Source organism: Bombus impatiens, unplaced genomic scaffold (genome assembly GCF_000188095.3).
Source record: "Bombus impatiens unplaced genomic scaffold, BIMP_2.2 scf_0647, whole genome shotgun sequence".
Lineage (NCBI taxonomy): Eukaryota > Metazoa > Arthropoda > Insecta > Hymenoptera > Apidae > Bombus > Bombus impatiens.
The window spans coordinates 579590-601302 of NT_177066.1; the positions used below are offsets into that span (position 1 = coordinate 579590).

At 44.4% G+C, this 21713-nt stretch overlaps 1 protein-coding gene and 1 long non-coding RNA gene across 3 annotated transcripts in view; both read right to left on the bottom strand.

Annotated features, from left to right (window-relative positions):
* Nucleotides 1–38: 38 nt before the first annotated feature.
* Nucleotides 39–4622, bottom strand: LOC112213433. Its single transcript, XR_002947328.2, has 2 exons — nucleotides 1513–4622; nucleotides 39–1291 (listed from the first exon to the last, which is right to left on the bottom strand). It is a non-coding gene; the product is annotated as an uncharacterized LOC112213433 (long non-coding RNA).
* Nucleotides 4623–6372: 1750 nt separating this feature from the next.
* Nucleotides 6373–21713, bottom strand: part of LOC100743513 (sodium/potassium/calcium exchanger Nckx30C) — a 47295-nt gene continuing 31954 nt past the window's right edge. For both annotated transcript variants that reach the window (XM_012389587.3, XM_024369885.2), the window contains exons 6-8: nucleotides 19675–19810; nucleotides 15775–16027; nucleotides 6373–11352 (exon numbers count right to left, since the gene is read on the bottom strand). In XM_012389587.3, the coding sequence (XP_012245010.1) occupies nucleotides 11112–11352; nucleotides 15775–16027; nucleotides 19675–19810 (630 nt within the window). In that variant the 3' untranslated portion in view covers nucleotides 6373–11111. The remainder of the gene's footprint in view (nucleotides 11353–15774; nucleotides 16028–19674; nucleotides 19811–21713) is intronic.

Consider the following 21713-nt stretch of genomic DNA (forward strand, 5'->3'; position numbering starts at 1 on the left):
ATCGAACGAAGAATGAAATAACTGGAACAAGGCGTTAATTACTTATATATCTGTGTATTTTATATTGTCGACAAAAAGTAACAATGTACGGTCAAACCGTATAATTTATCTACAACAATCTACAATAGATTACAATATGTTATCTTGTTTTTGTTGAGGGTTAGAGGGAGGCAGGAATATTAGAATAACGGGAACTGGGTTTTTTTTTGGAAGGAACGGGAAATCGGGTTAAAAGTGTGGAGGAAAGATGGTCGATGCAGGCCTTTCTTCGTTCGTGCTCCGTTAATCGCGATACAGTTGACTGTTTTAATTCTATATTAAATTACTCGATAGCTCTAGCCGTACTTGGTACGGAATAATGCATATATATCTGATTCTTAATGATCGATAACCCACCGCCCGACTTTTCCATCTACGCCGTGCCGTGAGGACTCTCTCGGTCAAAGTTAAGTATAAGGAAAAACTGGTCACAACGCTGGCTAACATCGTTGACCCGCATATCCGATTCATTGTTCGCGGATCGTGCATCCTCTCGTCTCTTTTTCAACTTCTTATGCCATATGCTGACGTTTCGATCGCAATTATCCCGATAGCACGATATTTTTTAATTTTTAAGGCTAATACTTTAGGACGAAAAAATAAAAATATCCAAGAAAATATCATAGACTGGAATGTCATACTCGATTAGCTCTATTAAGCAAAATAATGGAATACTTTTTCTAGTTTTTCATCGTCCAATTTGTAAATGGAAAAAACCTGAAGCACGAATCGTAGATAGATCAAAGTACAAAGTGTTAAATATTTTTCAATAAGCAAGGGAAGTGATATAATCGTAGCGATGGAACAAGAGAAAGCAACTTTAAGAACTTGAAAAGTGATTTCAAAGGAACTTTCCTAAAGATATGTATGTACATTCTACATGCACCTTTGCGTGATGGCATTCTTCATTAGAGAAATACATACATACTTTTATAGACTGACGTCTCAAACGAACAGAATAACGAAACATCGAGTATGCATTTTGGTAATCGTTTCGTCTTTCAACGCAAAATGAAACAACTAACATACTCTAACTTTTTGTAATTTCATTTTAAACGAAAAAATCTTTAATTTCAAGAGGGTGGCAACGAAACGGAATGATGAACGATTGAACGCGTCAACCTATCCCGATGGCATCTTCAATCGCATTTTCATTTTCTCATATTTCGGCCGGTTTGTTAATCGACTTGTAGATTTTTCTGTTGCGACGAGAAAAGCACGATCATTGGCTGTGGCATAGCAAGTGGGTCGGCTGGAAAGAGGGGAAAAAAGTTGAGCCACGAATAAAGGAACACCGCGGCTGGCAAAACACGCGTAATACGTGTCTATATGTATATACACACTGATATACATGTATACATATATACACATATCTGTAGCAATAATAGTAATAATTATAATAATCGTAGTGATAATAATAATAACAATAATAATGAATACGAACAACTTGTAATGTACAGAGTATATGCGTACATTCCTCAACGAAAGTTCCCTTCGCCTTTTCTCTCGTGTCACGTATTCCTTTCTTCCTTTCCTCTTTTCTCTATTTTTTCTCTGCTTCTTTCTTTTCTTTTCTTTCTTTCTTTCTTTTTTTCCGACACAACACGGAATCGTCTACAGGATTATTGATTCGACAACGTTCGAGCGATCCTGCAACTGACCGGAGAAGAGATTTGTCTCGTTATTATCTTTTTTTTTTCTTTTTTGAGTTACTTTTGCTGCTTCGTTTTTTTTTTTCTTTTTTTTTGCTTCTTATAACATGTAACATGAGAAATCGTATCTTATTCGTTAAAGACATTCCCTACACAACACGGCTACGGTAATGCGTCATGGATATGTGCGCAAGTGCGTGTGAAGTAGAATGGAGGGAGACACAGAAAGACAGGAAGAGAAAGGATGAAGGGGAGGGGGAGAAGGGATAGATGGATGGATAGATGGATGGATGGATGGACAGATGAGGGTGAAGGGGCAGAGAGGGGGATAGATGGATGTGAGAGTGGAGGAAGGAGAGAGAGGCTGCAGAGGAGGGTGGTTGGTTGGGCAGGAGGTGGGAATCGGGTGGATTCGGGGTTGTCGAGTGTCCGCACGTACGCGCGCGTACGCACGTGCGCACATAGGCACACGTTCTTTAAAGTTTATATGTATAGACTTCTGTATATAATGTTAATCATTGATTTTTTTGTTTTCTTCTGTTGGTTGTTGGTTGCTTTCAAGTAAGCAGCTTTCTCGAGTATGTATATATATACACATAGGTATATGTACAATACATATATATGTGAATATATATATAGTTGCTATTACGTAATAATAACATGTACGCTCGTCAATTGCATCAAATTTTCTCCTCTCTTTTTCTCTCGTCTCATTCGCATCTCTTTCTCTCCTTCTTTCTTTCTCTTTCTCTAACACACACTCGTACATCGTTCATACGCGTTTACTCTCAGTTCCATTACACTCTCGCACTCGTTCTCCCTCTCATTCGCTTCGGCTTGCCTATAATTTCCTACCTGTATTGTATATAACTACAACGCTATGGTAGACAACAACAAGTAATATTATCCTAAACTTGTTTTCACTTGTTTTCTCTACATCGTATTCGTATATGCCGTAAAAATGTTGTATATAATGATATTAATATTGTTTACATATTCTGTTTTATTGCACGCGTTATCGGTCGCGATAGCACCGACACGTCGAACGAAAGTCGAGCATCCGATCGATCGTTGATTCGGCCGATCACCAATTTTCGTTAACGATCACCGCACGACGTTTAATTAAAATCCCCCAGCGAACTGTAACAGACTCCAAGATTTCGATATTTCGAATAAAAGAACAAATCGTGTAATTTCGATTGTAATCGACGAGATAACGTGAAATATGTTTTTACGATCGAACAAGACAGAAGAAAGGAAAACGTTGTAATCGGCTACGTTCAATTACCGATCCTAAATGTTCGTTCGCTATCGGTTCTACCGCGACATTACTCTTTAACATCAGCCTGTTATATTTTCATTTATTTATTTATCTTCCTGCGAGATATTCACTGTACTGATTTTTTTTCCTTTTTTCTTTTTTTTTTTTATCTTGCATGTAATATCCTCGTTAACGTTCAACTCGCACGCGATCAGCGATTTCTCTAGATATAAGCCGAAAATCATCCTGCGTGAGGTGTAAATAATATGGTCGTTGGTGCAGCATTTGTCTTGTCTCCGTTGAGAATACTCTCGTACCGGTATCCGTACGAAATTACATCGTGACTGAGACAAACGAAAAGCGTGGTCGTCTATCGAGAAGATCGATTTGCCGTTTACATATTTGACAGGTATCACAAAAATCGTCAAATCGAACGCTTATCGAGACCTCGTTGTTTCCCGATCAAATTGCACGTGCACGCTGCAATCCGTAGTAAAATTCATATTTATATTTATACATATGTGTATATTTGTGTATGTGTGGTGTGTTGTACGTGTACGCCTGTGTATATGTGAAAGTGTATATAATATATATATATATATATATATACATACATATATATGCTTGTGTGCGTGTGTATGTGTATATATATACACGTATATATAGATACATCTACATATACATATACATGTATATATATACGTACTAGGCTGGTTTCGTCTAATCGCACGTATCCTAAATATCCGCGAAAAACAGAAAATCGACCTTTGTACGTTCCAATTTAACCCTAGTACTGTCGTCATTCTCCAACTCCACGCTTTTCCTTTAGAAAAATTTCTTTTCCTTCTAATTCTCTACGTCGTCGTTTGTACGATAAAAACAATAGATAAACGTTGATATAACAATCGGTGAATAGTAATTCAACAATGTAGCTTTGAAATTATTCTACGGTCGTGTCGCTAGAACGATAGTTTCGTAAAAATATTCTGTTTACCACCCATAGATCGAGTAACGGAGAAATAAGTTTAGATCGTTGATCTAACGGCCCTTCTGTCCCCGAAGCGCAGAGTATCGCGACACGATCTTTTCATCTACTCGCATCGTATCGGGGAAGCGATCAAGATCCACTCACCGATGTAAAAGGTGTGTAATTTGGAAGGGAACGATCGCGGGGATATATGGCGCGCGTGGAGCGAATACTCAAGGGCAGAGAAAGGGTTAAGAGAAGAGCGACAATTATCAAATATATCCGTACGCACGAGCGAAAGAAAGCGTTGCCGTAATAAAATCATCCTATCCTCGGACTCTCTCATCCCGACGTATACAACGTTAGACCTTTACATATTTATATGCGCCTTTATGTATATAAGTATGTAGATAATATATGTATATAATGTATAATAGTATAATTATTTATAATATTTTGTTACTTTATCCATTTTCATCTAAGATTCTGCGGTAACCTAGGTTTCTCTCGTCATCCGTTTACCTCGTAAAATCCGAAGTACTTTTTCTCAATTACGTCGTATCCAGTACGTCTACTACTGCGGCGATGGACGGGGGTAAAACCCTATGTAATGCGACGAATTCAACAACGACAATCATAAAATATATATATATATATATGTATATACGTATATATATATGTAAATATATGTATATATATATATATACGTGTGCTTTGTATATAACATACGTGAAAAGAAAAATCGGAACGAACTATATCACACGTATATGTATATATTTATATATATGTGTGTGTGTGTCGTGCGTACACGCGCACGCGCGCGCGCACGTTGCAAGCGAGCACCTGTATTGTTGCGTGTAACTAATCGTAAGAGAACGTATAGCGTACGCCGAAGATCGATAATTAACTGGCATCTTTCACGCGTGCAACTTTCGCACGCGCGCACACACGTCTTATAGTATACCTAGTGCGATGTGCGTGTGTGGGTGTGTGCGCGCGCCCGCGCCCGCCACTGCGTGTCCAACAACGATCTGCAATCTGCATGCGATCGAATCGTTCGACAGGCTGGATCACCACCCGAAAACAGTATATGTATATATAATATCTATATGTATATACATATAGATGTGTACCTATATGTGTACACGATATATATACTATATGTACTGTATATATATATATACTATATATATACATATAATACGTATTTAATAATATAATCTTTAATCATATATAGAAACTTTGTAACACCTTTATCCTTTTCCTTTTTTTCTTTTTTAACTTTTCCCTAAGTATCTTACAATATAAGTATCTAATAATATCGCTAAGTATTTAGTTACTTTATTAAATCGTCAGCGTCTCCTTCTCTTTGATATGTGCGTTCGCGCCTTGTCATTGCCAAGAGAATGTATTTTTAAGCCTTTGTAAGCGGAATTTCTGTTCTCTTCTGTTCGGTTTTCTTCCACAACCCCTCCCCTCTCCTCCCCACCTTCTGTCCATCACTCTCTTTCACTCACTCACACCCCTATCTACATACATTCAAGCTCACAATTATTTTTCTCGTTCTCTCGTGCGTTCTGGTACGCGCTCGCGCTCTTACTCCCGATCCTTCTCTTCCTCATTTTCTCCCCGTCTCCTTTCCTTCTTTTAAATAAACCATATAACGACAATTAAAGCTACGTTATCGGAATGGAAAACAATATTTTCGATACGACCGTACGTCGTACAGAGGGAAAGAAGTTTGTCCTCTCGTATCGCGAAGGATGCAAACCGTTCGACAGGTTTACGGTCATTCGGCTCTATCGTCACGGCATTGCGTTTTACTCGAAGGTGTTTCGCGTGTCACGTTCGAATTCCCTCGATTCACATTGGTACTCCGTTTGTGTTATTTGACGAAGAACGACTGTCCCCGTCTCGTTATTTGCGGATGCTCGAAGAATCGCGATACGAGAATAGAATAAAAATTTCTCGAACGAACGACCCTGATCCCGTGATACGAATTACACAACGGTTGTGTAAAGAATCAACCAACGGAGTTTGACGCGCGCATTTTTTTTTTTTTTTTTTTTTTCGCTGCCGTATTTAGAATACAATAACGAAAAGAGACGAGAGCGAAAGGAAAAAGAAAAAGAAATTAGGGCAACCGCGATGACGATCGCGTTGAAAAGAAAGTGGGTCGTAAAATATACTTCGATAAGATCCTTCCTTCCTCGTTCTCCTGTTTCCATCGGTCGAACAAAAGGAACCTTTTCCATCGGCTTAGATCTACATGCGTCCCGAACACGGCGAAAGAAAACGAAGGAATTTACTCTTGAACCATGAACACAATTCGCAACACACGGTTTCGGTCAACACTGGCACCGGTAGCATTCGTGTACCGACGTCTTCGACAACGCAAGATTCGACTTGAACGATCGCTCTTACATACGCGTATTTGTTTCTTTTTTTGTTCCTTTTTTATTTTCTCTTTTAATATATAAAAATGAATCTCGAGCCGTTAAATATGGGATCGGCCGCAACGATGTGTGTCCCGTTACGTCTCACGGCGAGACGCGCGTCGAAAATTCAAAGATTAGAATTGAAACTCGATGTCCCCTTTCAACCCTCAACGATGTTTATCCTAAAGTATTATAAAGTACAAATTACGAGCGCGATAATACCCCGAGCTTCGAGCATTTCGCCCGTTCGACCTTCGCCTTATCACGCGATTTCCCGTTCATCCGTTTTCGTTTCAACGAGAACAACCTAACGAACTCTCTATTTATCGTTACCCTCTTTTCTCTTTAAGGGCACGAATACGTTAAACTACGTTGCGTTCCGTTTTGTACAGGATTTCGATTCGGGACGAGAAATTTCCGCGAAAAGAACGTACGGAGTTTCGTTACCCATCCGGACGATTCGCTTTCACATTTCTCGTCGTTGAATCCAGGAAGAACATTTGTTTCATAGAGACGATGCTCGGCTTTCTTTGTCAATCGTTCGTTCTCTGTCGTTGATCGAATGCAAGAGGAATTCGTACGAGAGGAAGGCCGGAAGCTCGAGGGATTGCGTTACTTCGTTCGCGGCCTCGGCCACACCCGTGCTCGACGCAGGTCGGATCGCTTCTGCGACGATCAAACGTCGCCAGCGTTGAACCTGTTGGTTGCGTGTGATTTTTCTATGTTTCGACGAGCTTTGTATAATAATAATAATCGATCGTTACGGTATCAGTACGCGCTACGATAACAAATGTTTGATTGAAAACGTTTATAATAATCGAAGCTACACGGAATCTCTCTCTCTCTCTCTCTCTCTCTCTCTCTCTTCCACATACACACTCTTTCATTCTCTTCCTCGGCGTGGTACTAAAAATGCTAAATTGCAAAAAAGAGGCGCCGCCGTTTGTTTCTCTTCTTTCCATATGTCTCTGTACGTGTCTTCGCGTATATGTGTATATGTGTGCGCGCGTGTGTGTGTGTGTGTGCTTGTCCTGTGTATGTCCGTGTACGCATGTGTGTGTATGTACATTTTCCGGTATCCTTTAATCGTTTTGTTAATCGGTGATCGGTACTTCGGGAAGATCGTATTGTGCATCTTTCGCTACTTGCTTCTTGTAATCGTTTACGAAACTATTAAGAAACGCTACGTCCTACCAGCTACTTCGCGCTAAAGGTTCCTCTCCTGCTTTCGTCGTTATATTTACGCGCTTGTTATGTCAAATCGTCTCGTGAGAAGCCGCTGCATTCACTTTCTCATTGTCCTTCCCGTACCTTTCGTTCGGACGCTTCGAGAACGCTTCGCCTTTTCCCGTTTGATCCTGCGATTTTCTCGATGGAAACTGGCACGATCGAGAGCCCACTTTCGAAAGAACGATCCGCGGATGCGAGAGGATCGATGAAAGCCACCCAGCGTTTGGCGAGCATGTGCGTGACGAACGCCTAGTCCGTTCGTTTCTCGACAGACTACGAAACTTCCTCGTTGAAGTAGTATCGGTAGACGATAAGGCGAACACGGCTGACAATTAGACGCGACGCAGCGTAATAACCACGTGACGATCGGCGATCGCATCTATTCCGATAGAACGTTCCTCTTCTTTCTTCGAGCTATCGCCAAGTCGGTCCTCGAGAACGCGTTACCACGGCCGATCGCCACGGATCAACGTAGAATTATCGTAATAGTAGTAGAAGCGTAAGATTAGTTCGATGCTAGAAGATGTAAAAGTCGGTGAAACGCGAGAGTCAAACAGCACCCGGCTACGGACGTTTTTCGTAAGAGTCCCGTAGCGAAGAGCGAGAACGAGATATTAACGAGATGTAGCAGCGGCTAAAGAGTAGAACAACTACGATTCGTGGGTACGGTGAACGCGCCGCAAACACGAGCTCGCTTCTTAGAGCGTAAAGCTGCTTGAACCGTGAACCGCGATGGTTCCTCCTCTTAGTTTCGATAGTCGAGAGTATACAAAAGTGTGACAACGTTTGAAGTATGCGCGAAGTGAATTCTCGTTTAATTTCGTTACCGAATCGGTTAGGTTCGCTTGTCATTTTCTACTCCGTTTCTTCTCCGGTTCACCGTGATTTCTGGTCTCTCCTCGTTACGATTTGATTCTCTGCATCCGCAAACAGCATTTTGCGTCGTGCGAGTATTTCTTTTTTTTTGTGTTTTTTTTTTCTTTTCTTCTTTAGTAAAAAGCTAGGCCGCTGTTAGGCGTTCAGGCGGTTCCGGATATATACGTCGTTCCTTTTAATCCTCTCGTCGAACCGCAGTCGCGCTGCGATTTCGCCTTCCCCGCTTTCAGTATCCTTATCTTAGTCGATATCACGTTTATACCTATTTGTTTATAATCTACGCGCTCGAAACGTACGTAGCGTGACATCGAAAACTCGAAAGAATGTCAGCGAAAGATAGCTTAGTGAGAATCGCTTTCGATCCGGGATCACGGAACCACGCTCTTTTCCCTCCTTTTTCCTTTAAGTAACCAAAAAGTCTCTTTTTCGTTTTTGCCTCGAGCGTTTCACTTTTCTACTTGCCCCGTGATCTCCGGTATTGAAGGTTCGTTAGCGTTACTCTTCTACAGAGAAAGAACGGCGTGCAGCGACTCGATCGTAAACTGAATACCATCAAGAGAGAGGTGCAGAGCAAGCGTCGCGGGTGTTCGTTTCGAATGACGTTCGAGTCGACTGCACGACGCTCCCCTCGAAGACTGCGTTTCGCCAGTTTCGCTACGCGTTTAGGAAGATTCGACCTCTTCTCGCGTCTCTTACGTAGATTAGTTGAATAGCTATTAATCGAAGTTAAAAACAGGCACGCCGGAAACCGGAGGCGCGTGTTCTACCGGTAAAATCGTTGCTGAAACGAGGGTGGTCTTTTTTCGATTTCAACGTCGGCGATTCTTTCCAAATACCGAAGATATTCTTACACGTGTAGAATAATTAGAAGAGAGATAATGAATTTTCTATGGTCGAAACGATCGATCGATCCACCGTCGTTTCGGCGATTCGCGATCCGAATCGGCGCTTCCGTTCTCTGCGTACAACGTTAGAGCGCTGACGATCGGCGGATTCGTTTTCGGTCAATGAAAACGCGACGCGTGGCCGATCGATTGAAGGCGAGCCGGAGTTCGCCGCGTTTCGTCATGGTTCCGACCCTCGCGCGCCGTCTCTTTCCTCCCACGGCTACTGTTTTCGTTCGCGAGACAATGTAATTTCGCGGAGCCGTACGCGGAAAAAACGGCCTCGGGGGATAGCGTTAGGCGGAACAATGGTATCGAGCAAACACAACGCGGATCGAACGGCTTTGCGAGTTTCGAGCGATTAATCGAGGTGACACGCTGCTGGCCAATTAGCCGGAACGTTTGTCACTCGCATGTTTTGTCCCTGAATGAATTTTTCGCAACGTTGTTCCGATAGTTGCCTTGTTCTTCGCGCGTGACTAAAAATACACGGCGAAAGGGGAACGTTGCCTAACGCTATCGCGTGTAACGAATTCGAAAACGAAGCGTCGAGCGTCGGAAGCGCGTTCGTGCAGATTTTACGAACACGACAGAGTAGATTTGGCTAGATCCTACGGTTATAGACGAAAAGAAAGTGTTGCACTTTATAGAGAGAAATCAGCGAGCCGTCTGGCCGTCCACTGTGCAACGAGAGATCGTCGATCGCTTACTCGGCGGATGAAATCGCGTCAACCGGTTTTAGATCGCGATCGGGAACTCGCGGCACGAATCGTGGATTCGTTCGATCGATATATTTTACTTTACACGGTATCGAATTCATTGTTTCCATCGTGAAACAATTTGGCAGTACGACTAACGCCACTTGACGAGTCGCGTATCAAAGCGAAAACATCGACGTATCGGATGCCTTCTGCCGCGGGTAAACCGGTAGCTCTAAACTCGGTCGTGCGTTCGACGATCCTCGAGAGAAATCGCGTTGGAAAACGGCGTTTCGTCGAGCTTCGAGCGTGCGAGAGTCTAACGAGTGGCTTCGACGGGCGAGTTGTTTGAATCGAGACGCTACATCTAGGATAAGTATCGTGGGAAGAAACAACGTGGTATAAAAGCAGTAGAATAGGAGTAGAAGTAACAAGGAGTAGAATTACGGAGAAGAGATAAAAGAAGAAACGGTAGGAAAAGAAGAAGAAGAAGAAAAAGAAGGAGTAGCGTCGGAGGAAGAAGAAATAGCAAAAAGGAACGAGATCGTAGCGATCTGTTTCTCTCTAGATTACGCAAACGTAGATACAGTTGGCGCGATCGTTGGCACGATTGGCCGACGCGCTCGCTGTGTTCAGACAAAGCGACGACTACGGCTGTTCGTCGAACAGAATTCGCCGCTAAAATTCTTAACGAGACGAGTATTTTGTTTCAGGTATTTCAAGGTTTTTACAATATTTACACGTATCTCGACTAGAACAAAAACGCTTCGTAACCTGGGTGACGTGTAATAACCGTTTAATCGTTAAACCGGCGATGGGAGAGTAACGAGATTCTTTAGGGAACGAGGGAAGGGGATGTGATGCATAAACATTGTTTCGGTTGTTATTTCGGGAAGGCTGTTGTCTGTCGTTCCTCTTTCGATCGATGCGGCGCTCGAGGAAGATTGTTCTCATCGGCCGTGGACGATTCGCCGACGACGATGATAATGACGATGACGAGACCCGTAAATGTGCGTCCATCTACCGTCTCTGCTGGACCTCTGGATCGCTCGGTTGGTCCGCGTTCCTAGGCTGGACAGACCAGGAACTCGTACTCGAACATCAGCGAGACGGCAACGAAGACGAAGTAGAGGAGGAACATCGTAAACCCGAGGCCCTTGTTCATTCGCCACTTGAAACAGGCGATGCTCATGATGACAAACAACAGCATGCAGAAGAGGATCGCTATGCTGCACACCATGCCCACCGAGTTCACCTCCACGGGTTTTCCGTAGATCAAGCCGTAGAGTAGCCACGGTACCGGAAGCCTGAGGACAGAAATACAACGGAAAATCCAGTCGAATTTCGAATATCTGTTAATCCAGTTCTATGGTTTTATCAACTAGCTAGAGGAAACGTCCTATATTTTTGTATCTATATGGGAAATATTTTGAAACGATCCGCGATTCTTTTCGATACGTAAATATTTCACACTCGACTATTTTTAATCAAATGGCCCGTGACCTCGTTCTGCCTGACGATGAAGCAAATCGGAACTTCTCGGTCGGAAGAAAGATTTCCCAGCATCCGGTACATACGTCATCCTCGCAACCAAAGGATTCGACCTGGCCGAATTTTCTTCATCCCGTCGCTTGTCAGTTTACTCGTTACCTGTTCCTACTGCTGGCCGCGAACACGGATATTAAAGGAAAATCGAGGAGCACGGGCAACGCGGCAGAAACGCATTTGGCAGACGCGGCTGTTGTTTCACGCCGAATCGTCTTGCATTATCTACGCGTCCGGCCGCTTCTAATCGCAATCTTCAAGGTAGAATAGCGTCTTGCGCGATACGCACGCGCCCTTTCGCATTTTACCCCGTTTTCCTCTCGGGCAATTTGCCAGCTGGCGCGCCTGCAACGGATGCGTGCGAGCGAATCGATCTTCCATCGACTAGGCCGCCGAATGTCGAATCCGCTGGCCAGGAAATGCGCGCCCAAAAACGGTAACCTTCTTCGTGGCTGTGTTTAAGAGAACGCGCACGTTTGGTAAATCGCGGTGCCAAATTCATGTCGAATAGATCGTCGCGTCTCGTCGCGTCACACGCGTTCTCATCTGCAAACGCGTAACGCTTCGGGGGATTGGAGAAAGAGGCTGACCGGTCGATTGGTTCAGGTCGAGAAAAAATTAAGCCATCAGGACGAAACTCTGTTTGCGTTTATCGTTGCCGCGAAGCAGGCGTGCGCGTAACCAGCGTAATTTCGATTCGAGTTTGTTATTGTCTCTAAGACGATTATCCGCAGCATCAGTTCGGATTCCGCTTGGATATATCGTTCTGGCTGATAAGGTCGATTCCCTGAGCCCTCGAATCGCTATTGTCCCACTTTCCAGACAAACTTTTACCCATCGAAGTTTATCGCCATTAAGACGATTAAATTAATTAACTCGATTACTCCTAACAACTCTCGCGGTCAAGCTTCGATTATTTGTTTTTCTCTGGCGAAAATATCGGTATCGGGAGGAAGCACGGAGTACGATCCAGCGCGTCGTAACCGAGAAAATATTTGCGGACGAATCTAGCGGACGAGGGGATGATTCTTTGGCAGAGGACGAAGAAAAGAATCGTCGAAGAGCCTCTCTGATATCATCAGACATCGTGGAAAATGAGTCGCGTCTGGCATTGGTATTTCTGCTATTTCACGCGCCAACGATATAATAATCCCGGCGAGGATGTGTGCGCGTGTGTGCTTGGAAGAGGACGTTTGGAGGGAGAAACGAATGGCGAATGGTAAATCGCGAACGTTATTACAGAGGAATAGCGAGAATACTTCAATGGGCTGGCGCAATGACCAATTCTACGCGTCTCCTCTTGGCTTCGTTTGATCATCGGTGAAATTCCAATTTATACGCTTGAATTCTGTTCGTACAATAACTAGCTAACGGCCGCGCGATTCTGCCGCTTTCCGAGTTTTCCAACAATTCGGCTCGCGCGAACCCGAGTCGAACCATGTGTCTCGACTCGATGGGAATTTTCAAAATCGCGACACATTTAACGACTTGGAAGAATTTCAGGCGCACGAGAGCTCTGCGAGTCTCGAAACTTCGTAATTTAATCATCTCGAATCTGAATGTCATTTAACTACCGCGGAATAATGGATATTTAAATCCTCTGGCGGTATCGGTCCGCCCAAGAAGAAAGATAATATATTTTCCAAGTTTGAAGGACGATTTCTTTCTTTATGTTGGCGAACAGTTTCCGATACACAGCAACCCTCTTTTAGAAGGATTGTAAACGTATTAAAAATCGCTTACGTGGATCTTCCGTCCAATCATGTTATTTATCTTCAATGATATCTACGTTTTACGTTATAGAAAAGCAATAAATGCAAACGAAGTACGCTTAGTTTATCGTATGCGGTAACCGTAGCTTGTTAAAAGAAAAGTATACGGAACAGCGTCTATATAGAGACTGATTTCCGTGTAAGTCATAGCGTAAATGAAAAGTTCATGGGAATTACGTCAGTTCGATTACCTAGCCAAACGTTCGTGTAACTTTTATCGCAGTTTCTCGTTTCCAGACTTTGTTAAATGATTAAATGATTCGAGAATACTTAAAACAGCCCGAAATTCTATCAAGACTCGAACCGAAGAAACTTCTCGTTCGCCGATAGCGACGACCCGAGGTCAATGTCCCCCTACCCCACCGCCTATATGTATTATACAATTAAATAGATTGTACCGGTGCACATGTTTCCGATATTTCCAATAGGTGGGCGATCGGCGAATCTGTCGGAAGATCGTTTCTTTGGTTCCTTTCATCGGGTAATCGTTCCCGACGTCGAGCAATTTCCGTTCCCTGAAGACACCTTCTTTCTCCGCGGCCAGATCGATCGAAAGCCTTAAGAAAACTTCGCGTGTTATCCGACGTACGAAAGGAAAAGTCATGTAATCGCGTGAGCTATGTGGTGACTGTGGTTGAAAAACTATGCACGATGACGACTACTCTTTAAGTTTTCTTCCGACATATCCGACGAAAAATCCCAGCCATTCTAAACGGCGAATATAATTTTCAAGAAAGCCGACGTTTTCAGCCTGCTATACCGTGTCCTGGTCAGGTCTCGTTTCATTCTTCCTATATTACTCGATCGATTAATTTCACAATTTTTGTTAATAGGAGAATTTACATAAAGTCAGACGAACAGAACAAATTAAATTAAATTAAATTTTCTCCCGTCGATCAGGACTACTCTCCGATCTTAAACCTTGCTTTGAACCTTCAGACGCTTTAATAAGAATGTTTAATTGTTGTCCATAAAATACTTAATGGCATGATGAATATAGCGAGTTAAACGAATAGCCGAAATTCGAAGGTAATTCTATTCATGGGCATCTCGGTTCTCGAATCGTGACCAACAAAAATGTCCAAATTTGCAAACGTGTTGATCTTTGTTGCGAATAAATCCTTTTACACCTTCAGGCGTGGCTCGTTATTCGTTCTCTCGAGATGACTACTTTTCATATCGTAACAGACAATGTATACTATAAGGAGTATAGCTCCTATGTATATGTATATATATATATATATATATATATATATATATATAACAATAATTAACGTGCATTGTATTATCGTATTATCGTTATATTATCACGACACAACGTTTAGAACGATGAACGAGACAAATGTCTGCAGGATTTTCCACGTTGACTTTCTTCCCGAGTCTTTGAATGCGTCATACAACTAAGATCTCGATTTCTCTGAAATAATCGTAGACAAGTATGAGACCCGGCGAGGATCGTCGTAAAGTGTTTCACCGAGATGAATACCGGCTAACGAGAGATTCCACTGGCTCAAAGTGACGTAATCTTATTACTCGCGCCTTAACCGCCTTCTGAAGAATAATGCGCCGACCATCTATCTCGACCCATCTCCGTCTTTATAACGTAAATTCCCGTAATTGTGATATGAAATAGACGCGGTTAAATTTCAATTGGCGATTCTGTGTGCAAACGGGAACGTTCGTGCCAGAGGAAATACGATCGTCGATGTAACGCGTACACGATATCTTCATTGGCGATACGTTTGAAGTTAACGTGTACTGGCTTGGCAACTAAGTGATTGCGGATTTTGCCATTAGGTGGTATCGACAGAATCCGCAATCACTTAGTTGCCAACCCAACAGTATTTAGCTTGTCTGCGAATCGTTTTCGCGGAACTTTAAAAACGTTGGAAATCGATGTTCCTTCATCGACGTTGGGTAAAGCGCGTCGCGATTTTCCAGCAGCTTTATCGTCAGTGGCAGATTGTGTGTCCCGCATGAAAATTGCCATAACCGATGTCCTCGATAACGTCGAGCGATGGCCGTTTACGAGCAAGCCGTATAAATCCATATGCGACCTACATCGGACTGCAGACAAAACAAGTATCGATAAATTATCCGGTCGAATCGAACCGAAGAAACGAAGCTCTTGAGTTTATTTGTCTCTCGCAGTTTCCTGCGTCGCTTCCCTTACCCATCGCTACGACCAGTGCGCGTTGCTTTCGTAACCGATCTCCACGCGTGGATAAGTCGACCAAGAATCCCTAAGATCGAAAGTCAAGCTATCGTACTCTTCTTTCAATTCCATTTGTCCGTGTTCCGTGCACCAGCTTCGAAAGTTTCGCGCGTAGTGACAGCTATGCACGCGAGGATATCGAAAGGAGACACGAAGAGAAGAGAAATACGTTGTAAGATGGAAAATATAGAGCTCACCCAACGGTCACGTCGAAGATGTTGCTGCCAACGGAGCTGGAGACGGCCATGTCGCCGAATCCTTTTCGCGCGACGATGACGCTGGTGATCAGGTCTGGGATGCTAGTGCCGGCAGCGAGGAACGTCAGGCCCATCACTTCCGGCGGAATGCGAACCGTGTCGCCGGCGATGTTCGCCCACCAGACCATCAGGTACGAGTACGCTGCGATCCAGAAGATCGAGCCGATGAACGTCACCGCGAAGAACTTTTTCCCTGCGAGAAAACGGACGAATTGACCTCGGAAACGTGGCTCTTCGCCCTCCTCCCCCCGTATCCGGTTAAAAGGATATCCTGCTTAAATCGAATCCCCTTTCTTTCCTTTGGAAAACTTCGCGTTTGCCGTTCCTCCTTTCTCCTCTCTCTCTCTCGCTCTCTCTCTTTTATTTCTTTTTTTTTTGTGAAGCGTGTTTGCTCGAACATCGAATTTAAAATATCGCGGCGAACTTTCGTGAGAGCGTAGGCTTTCGTGAGGTTGGTTTAAGGAGAGGGAGTCGATTTGTAAAGTACCACGCCCAAGACTCTGTATCGCGACAATCGAAATCTAAGCTGGAATCTTTGCAACCGCATTAAGGTGGATAAGAATCGAAACATTTCCTGCCGGTATTAATATTATTGCTACCGAGAACGAGCTTTCCGTCAGATCGTTTATTCTAACGATAGAAGCGAAAGAAAAATGAAGGGACTTAACGAGACTCAAGCTCGCGATTCTACGCTCTTTCTAGCGAAAGAAGGTACAACGAACCCTCTTTCTTTCTTTTCTTTTCTTTTCTTTTCCCCTGTCTTCTCTGTCACTCGTTAATTCCTCCGCTTCCTTTCACCTTTCACCTTTCGCCACCCTTCCTTTTAATTGTTCCCGCTCCTTTCTCATTTTTTTTTCCTCTTTGAGATATCAAAATTTGATACGCATCTGTCGGATCGATAAGATAACATCCGCTGGCAAAATTTCTCATTGTTATTATCGTTATCATCGTTGCCTTCATTCGGTAGCCACATAGATCCTGTGCTGTTATTTCTGGCTACAATTCATCACGGTGAAAAAAGGTTGATCGCGAGAAATCTGACAGAATCGTTTCGTGCGTTCGACTTTGGCCCTCTTTCCCTCTTCACGAGCTTGCAGAAAAACGGACCTTCGCGTACTCGCGCAGCGCCCCTTAATTATTACCCTGACATTGAGATTCCAATTAATCATCGGGTCCAATTTATATCTAACGAAGATCGGTGGCGAATACCCGCAGAACGAGGAAAAGAAAACGAACTGCTGGCATTTAGAAAGCGTGCAGGAAACAAAGCTCGGGCATGAATTTCTCGAGTTAACAGTCCCTCTTAAAGGAGGTTGTTTTCTCGTTATAGTCGCGTGTAGCCACGGGACAACGAAATAACGTTCGAGACGATATATCGAGATTTATTTCAGTGGCGATTTCGAACGGGTCAGTTATCGCGGAGAAACGAATGTTTGACGACTGCTGGGGCAAAAATTGAAACGAAGAGGCCGCGGCGAAATTTTCCGCGACGATGAAAAGCTACTGCTCGTCGCCGCGGCAGGCTGAATGCCAGCGCGAGGTAACAATCAGTCGTCGATTCGAAATTAGCGTGTCAATATCATCTTTCGTCGTTGGCATTGTGTCGCGTTCAAATGCAGACCCGTTAATAGGCCGTGATAATGCAGCACGTCGGTGATTGATGGCAGCCCAGGAAACCGTTCTGAATAACAGACGCGCGTGCCGCCTGTCGTCCATCTTGCAGCGCCGTTTAATTGCATCGTTCGATCTCGATATCCATTCGGCAAGTCTATGCGTTAGGCGACATTGAAAAAGTTCAAACGTCACGAATGCGTCGGTATCGATCAACGAAAGCGAGTGAAAACGTATCTTGGAGCGCTCCATGGGGAACAGCGAACGGCCAACGAATGCAAATTTACCGCCAACGTAAAGCCATTAAACATAAAACGCGATAGAAAGCAATAGAGCTGGGGACGTAACTCGGTCGTAAGGGAGAAAGCAAAGATTAATAGTTGAAAATAACAGGGATCCGGTCGAACGTGAAATACGATCGAATCGCTGAAGAATAGACTTTTTCGAAGACAATGGAATATTTTCGCGTAGCTCGCCCGATCCAACGATCCAGCGTTAAATAATGCAACACGCGGACCGAAATATCCGCTTGCGATTATTCGTCGCACCGCCAAGTACGGATGAAAATTTCGCTTGTTATTTTTGGAAAATTTTATTATCGTACGAGCGAGCACGTTCGACGTCCTAACTAAATGCCCGAGGAAGAAAGGAAAACGACGAGCAAGGAGAATGGTCCACTGGATTATCGTTCTAACGTTTTACAGACCCAGCAGCGAGTTTCCTTGCTCGTGAATCGACTAACCGCTCGCCTACAAAGATTACATCATTCCGCTTGAACGGCGTTTTGCTTTGCCGATACCGCGACACGAGAAACGTATCATACGCTTGCAGCGCAACATTTTCGTTCGCGATGGCCATGCACAGAGGAAAATGGATCGTTCGATCACGCGCTTGATTAAAACCGATACACGTCAAAAATTTCTGCACACGGTAAACTTTTATCGTTGGTCGATGATTTAAAAAGTTAACAACGACTCGTCCTTAAATCGATGCCTGGAATATTCAAAACGATTTGTTCCGACTTTGCGAATCGAGTGTCAAAAACACGCCGCCGTTTAATATCTCGAAACGTCATGTTACGCGTTCGGCGCGTGGAAAAACAGTACTTGATTTCGCCTACTCCATAAATGATGCACCACCGCATAAACGAGAAACAACGACCGATTTAGGTATTACCTTTCTCTGCGTTGTCGATATTTGCTGACCATATTTAACCATAGAAAACAAAAAAACGACGCATTAAAATCGCCGTCTCTCGATATCAGGCACGCGACGAATTTTAAAAATTCTCTAAAATATTTCACTCGTTTCTAGTTATACCGCAATCTCGAACACGCATCTCGATTATGGAATCCGGCACGATCGAATCACATGAAATTGTTTTGAGAGCGTGCGACACAAATTTCGAAGATACGTCGCCTCCAAGATTAACGAGCCGATGCTCGAAACTTGTCATAGCTATGAAAATACTCTTAACGCTTTGAATATGCTCGATATAGGATAAGGTGTGGGATCAAACCTGATCTTAGATTTTTCAAATTCTCGATCGGTCCGTTGACTGTCCAGAAATTCTTCAACTTTTTAAATTACACGTCGCGTTTAATGGGCTAGTTTGTTAGGCAACTTCGACCGTATCAACGATACGCTTTGCTCGGCCGCGAATCTGCTTTAAAGCATCCGTGTTAACTCGCATGAAATCGTAACACTCGTCGCTTAAAGTTAGCGCTCGCTCTTTGATACTTCGGTTCGTGTACCGATGCGTCCGACAGCAAACGGTCCATGGCCGTCGGATACAAAGATGACAAATAAAAATCAATAGAAAATCTACTTACCCTGGAAAATAAGACGCGAGGTTTTTGGCAAACTGAACGAAATGAGAGGAGCCTGCTCGGCGAAGAATCCCCTGGCTTACGGTTAAACCGTAAACTCGTACGGATCCTCGAGAGGACTGTCTTTTACGGCGAACCAGAGTAGAACAAACTATGCCTTTGATATTCCTTTATGAAACTGAAAGCTAAAAATTTACTGGCTTTGGACGGAACGAGGATGCAGCAGCGCGCTGCTCTCGTTTCGTCCAACTGCTGCCGCTGTTTGAAACAATGCACGCTCCTTTCCCGATAATCGAAACAAAGTCTTGGGTCAGCGGTAGGTTAAAGGATCTGAAGGAAACGACTCTGTTGGAAATTCTGCACAAAATCCAGTGTGTCGTTTCATCTTCCGCCGGCTTACCTCTGGGTGTCCTTGTGTCTGGTAACGTCAGCCACAGAGGGAACAGAATTGGCGCGACCAAAATGTAAGTTAGTCTTTTCCTGGGACTGCTGGGCCAGCCCATGTCCAAGGCTTCCGGAGGTTCATCCTCCTCTCCCTGAAACAAGCATTTATTTTCAAAGGCAAAATTCCCTCTGGCAACCTCGCGTCGTGCATCTTCCGCGTTCGATTTTCTCTCTAATTAACACGCCCGCTTAATCCGTTTGCTGTATCCGGTCGGATGGAGTTAAGAAAGAAGCCGAGTTTTCCTATCCGCCGTACACTCGATCGCCGTTTATCGTTGGAAAACACAATGAAGCTGGGCGGTGAAGCGACATAGGCTTCTAAATACCGCGGGTAGCTCGGCAAAGGCACAAAGCAGATCCCTTAGATCCATTCTCGGCTAACCGCGGCACAATGGGCCGGTTCATGTTTGGATTTTCCAGCTGCACTCGTCTCGCCACTGATAATTGCCACCGAGAGGCAACAGCGGCGATTAATTCCCGCCGAGTATAGCGATAATTTTACCGCGCGCGACTATTTCGGCTGCAGTGAGAGAAATCGGCTGTTCCACTGACGGAAGCGTCGACGTCAACAGTCGATCCCGGTACGCGCGTGCCAGCGATTCGACAAATACGAGGCCGAGAGACGCGTAAAACGAAGAAGAGAGATCAACGAAGAAGACAAAGGAGACGAGACGGAAGGGAATAATCGCGGAAGGATAAGCGAGACCTTGAAGGGCGAAATTTGTAGAGAAGAAGCGGGCCGTTGCTAGAAAATGCGGAACTCGGGCGGAAAAGCCATTGCCTGGTGACTTTGCTTCGATTATCCGAGAGTTAAAAGAGGAACTGAAATAGGCAATGTGTAGCGTAGCGACGCCGGGTGTAGCCAGAATTGACCCAGATTCGCGGTGCATTCAAAATGAAAAGGCCTTCTCACTCATTTAGGACAAAGAGGTTCGAGAATCCCCCGCGATCCGCGCGCGCTCCCCACCACCACCAGCTAATAACGGGCGAAAGCTCGCACCGCCAATTTCCAAGTCGCGGAAAATCGGCTCGCGTTTCGATTTCTCCTCGAGTTAACCCACAGCACCATCCTTCGTTCCATGCGAGTTCCAGAATGGAAATGGAATGGCGCGTCTTTGCTCGCGACCAAGACGTTTCACGGCACTTTATTTTCGCCAATCGGAATATCAAGAGCAAAGAGAAGACGCGAGCGTCTCGACGATGAACGACAAAGGACGGTGACAAAGAACATCGAGTCGAAAGATCCGTTTGGATCGGGACGGCAACTTTGACGGCGAATCACGCGAAGACGAAGATCTCGCTTGGGAAACAACCACTCTCCGCAATTGCCTTGTTTCCAACCCGATGTCCTTTTGCTATACAGAACGGCCCAATTCTTGAGCGCTCGGCCATTGTCAGCCGATGTTTCTCGACTATAAATGTGTTCGTTACCGCGTCTCCCTTAGCCGTCATGTCGGAGGGAAGATGACGCTGAATCGTTTGTCAGAGACCGACCGCTCGGAAAATAAGGAATTCCTCGGTTCATTTTTCCTATCGCATCGCGTCCATCCGAATTATCGAGCATCTATCTCTGTCCGCAACCAGGCGGCTGGAACGCCAGATAGCGCGGGAAGAGCGGCATGAGAACGGCGATATCGCTGCTGGAACGTTCAAGTTGAGCGACAACCGGTCGACGCGAACTGGCTACCATCTGCCACAGGAAAATAGCCAAGATATATTTCCATCGCGTAGATAACAATTTATCAACCGTTATCCGTTTTTCGAAAGTGCGTTAATCGCGCGTGAAACCTAATAAAAATTGCGTTGGCGCGCCAATCGATCACCGAACACCGTCGCTCGCTTTTTCTCCGCGACGAGACGCAAAGAAACGAGAAAGGACGCGTCGCGACGTACCGAAAATCGGACGGTCCGTCGATTCGCCATACACTGGCCGTTTCGTTTCGGTTCGATCGATGGACGATAATTGGCCTGGTCGTCGAATCGTGGCGACAGCCA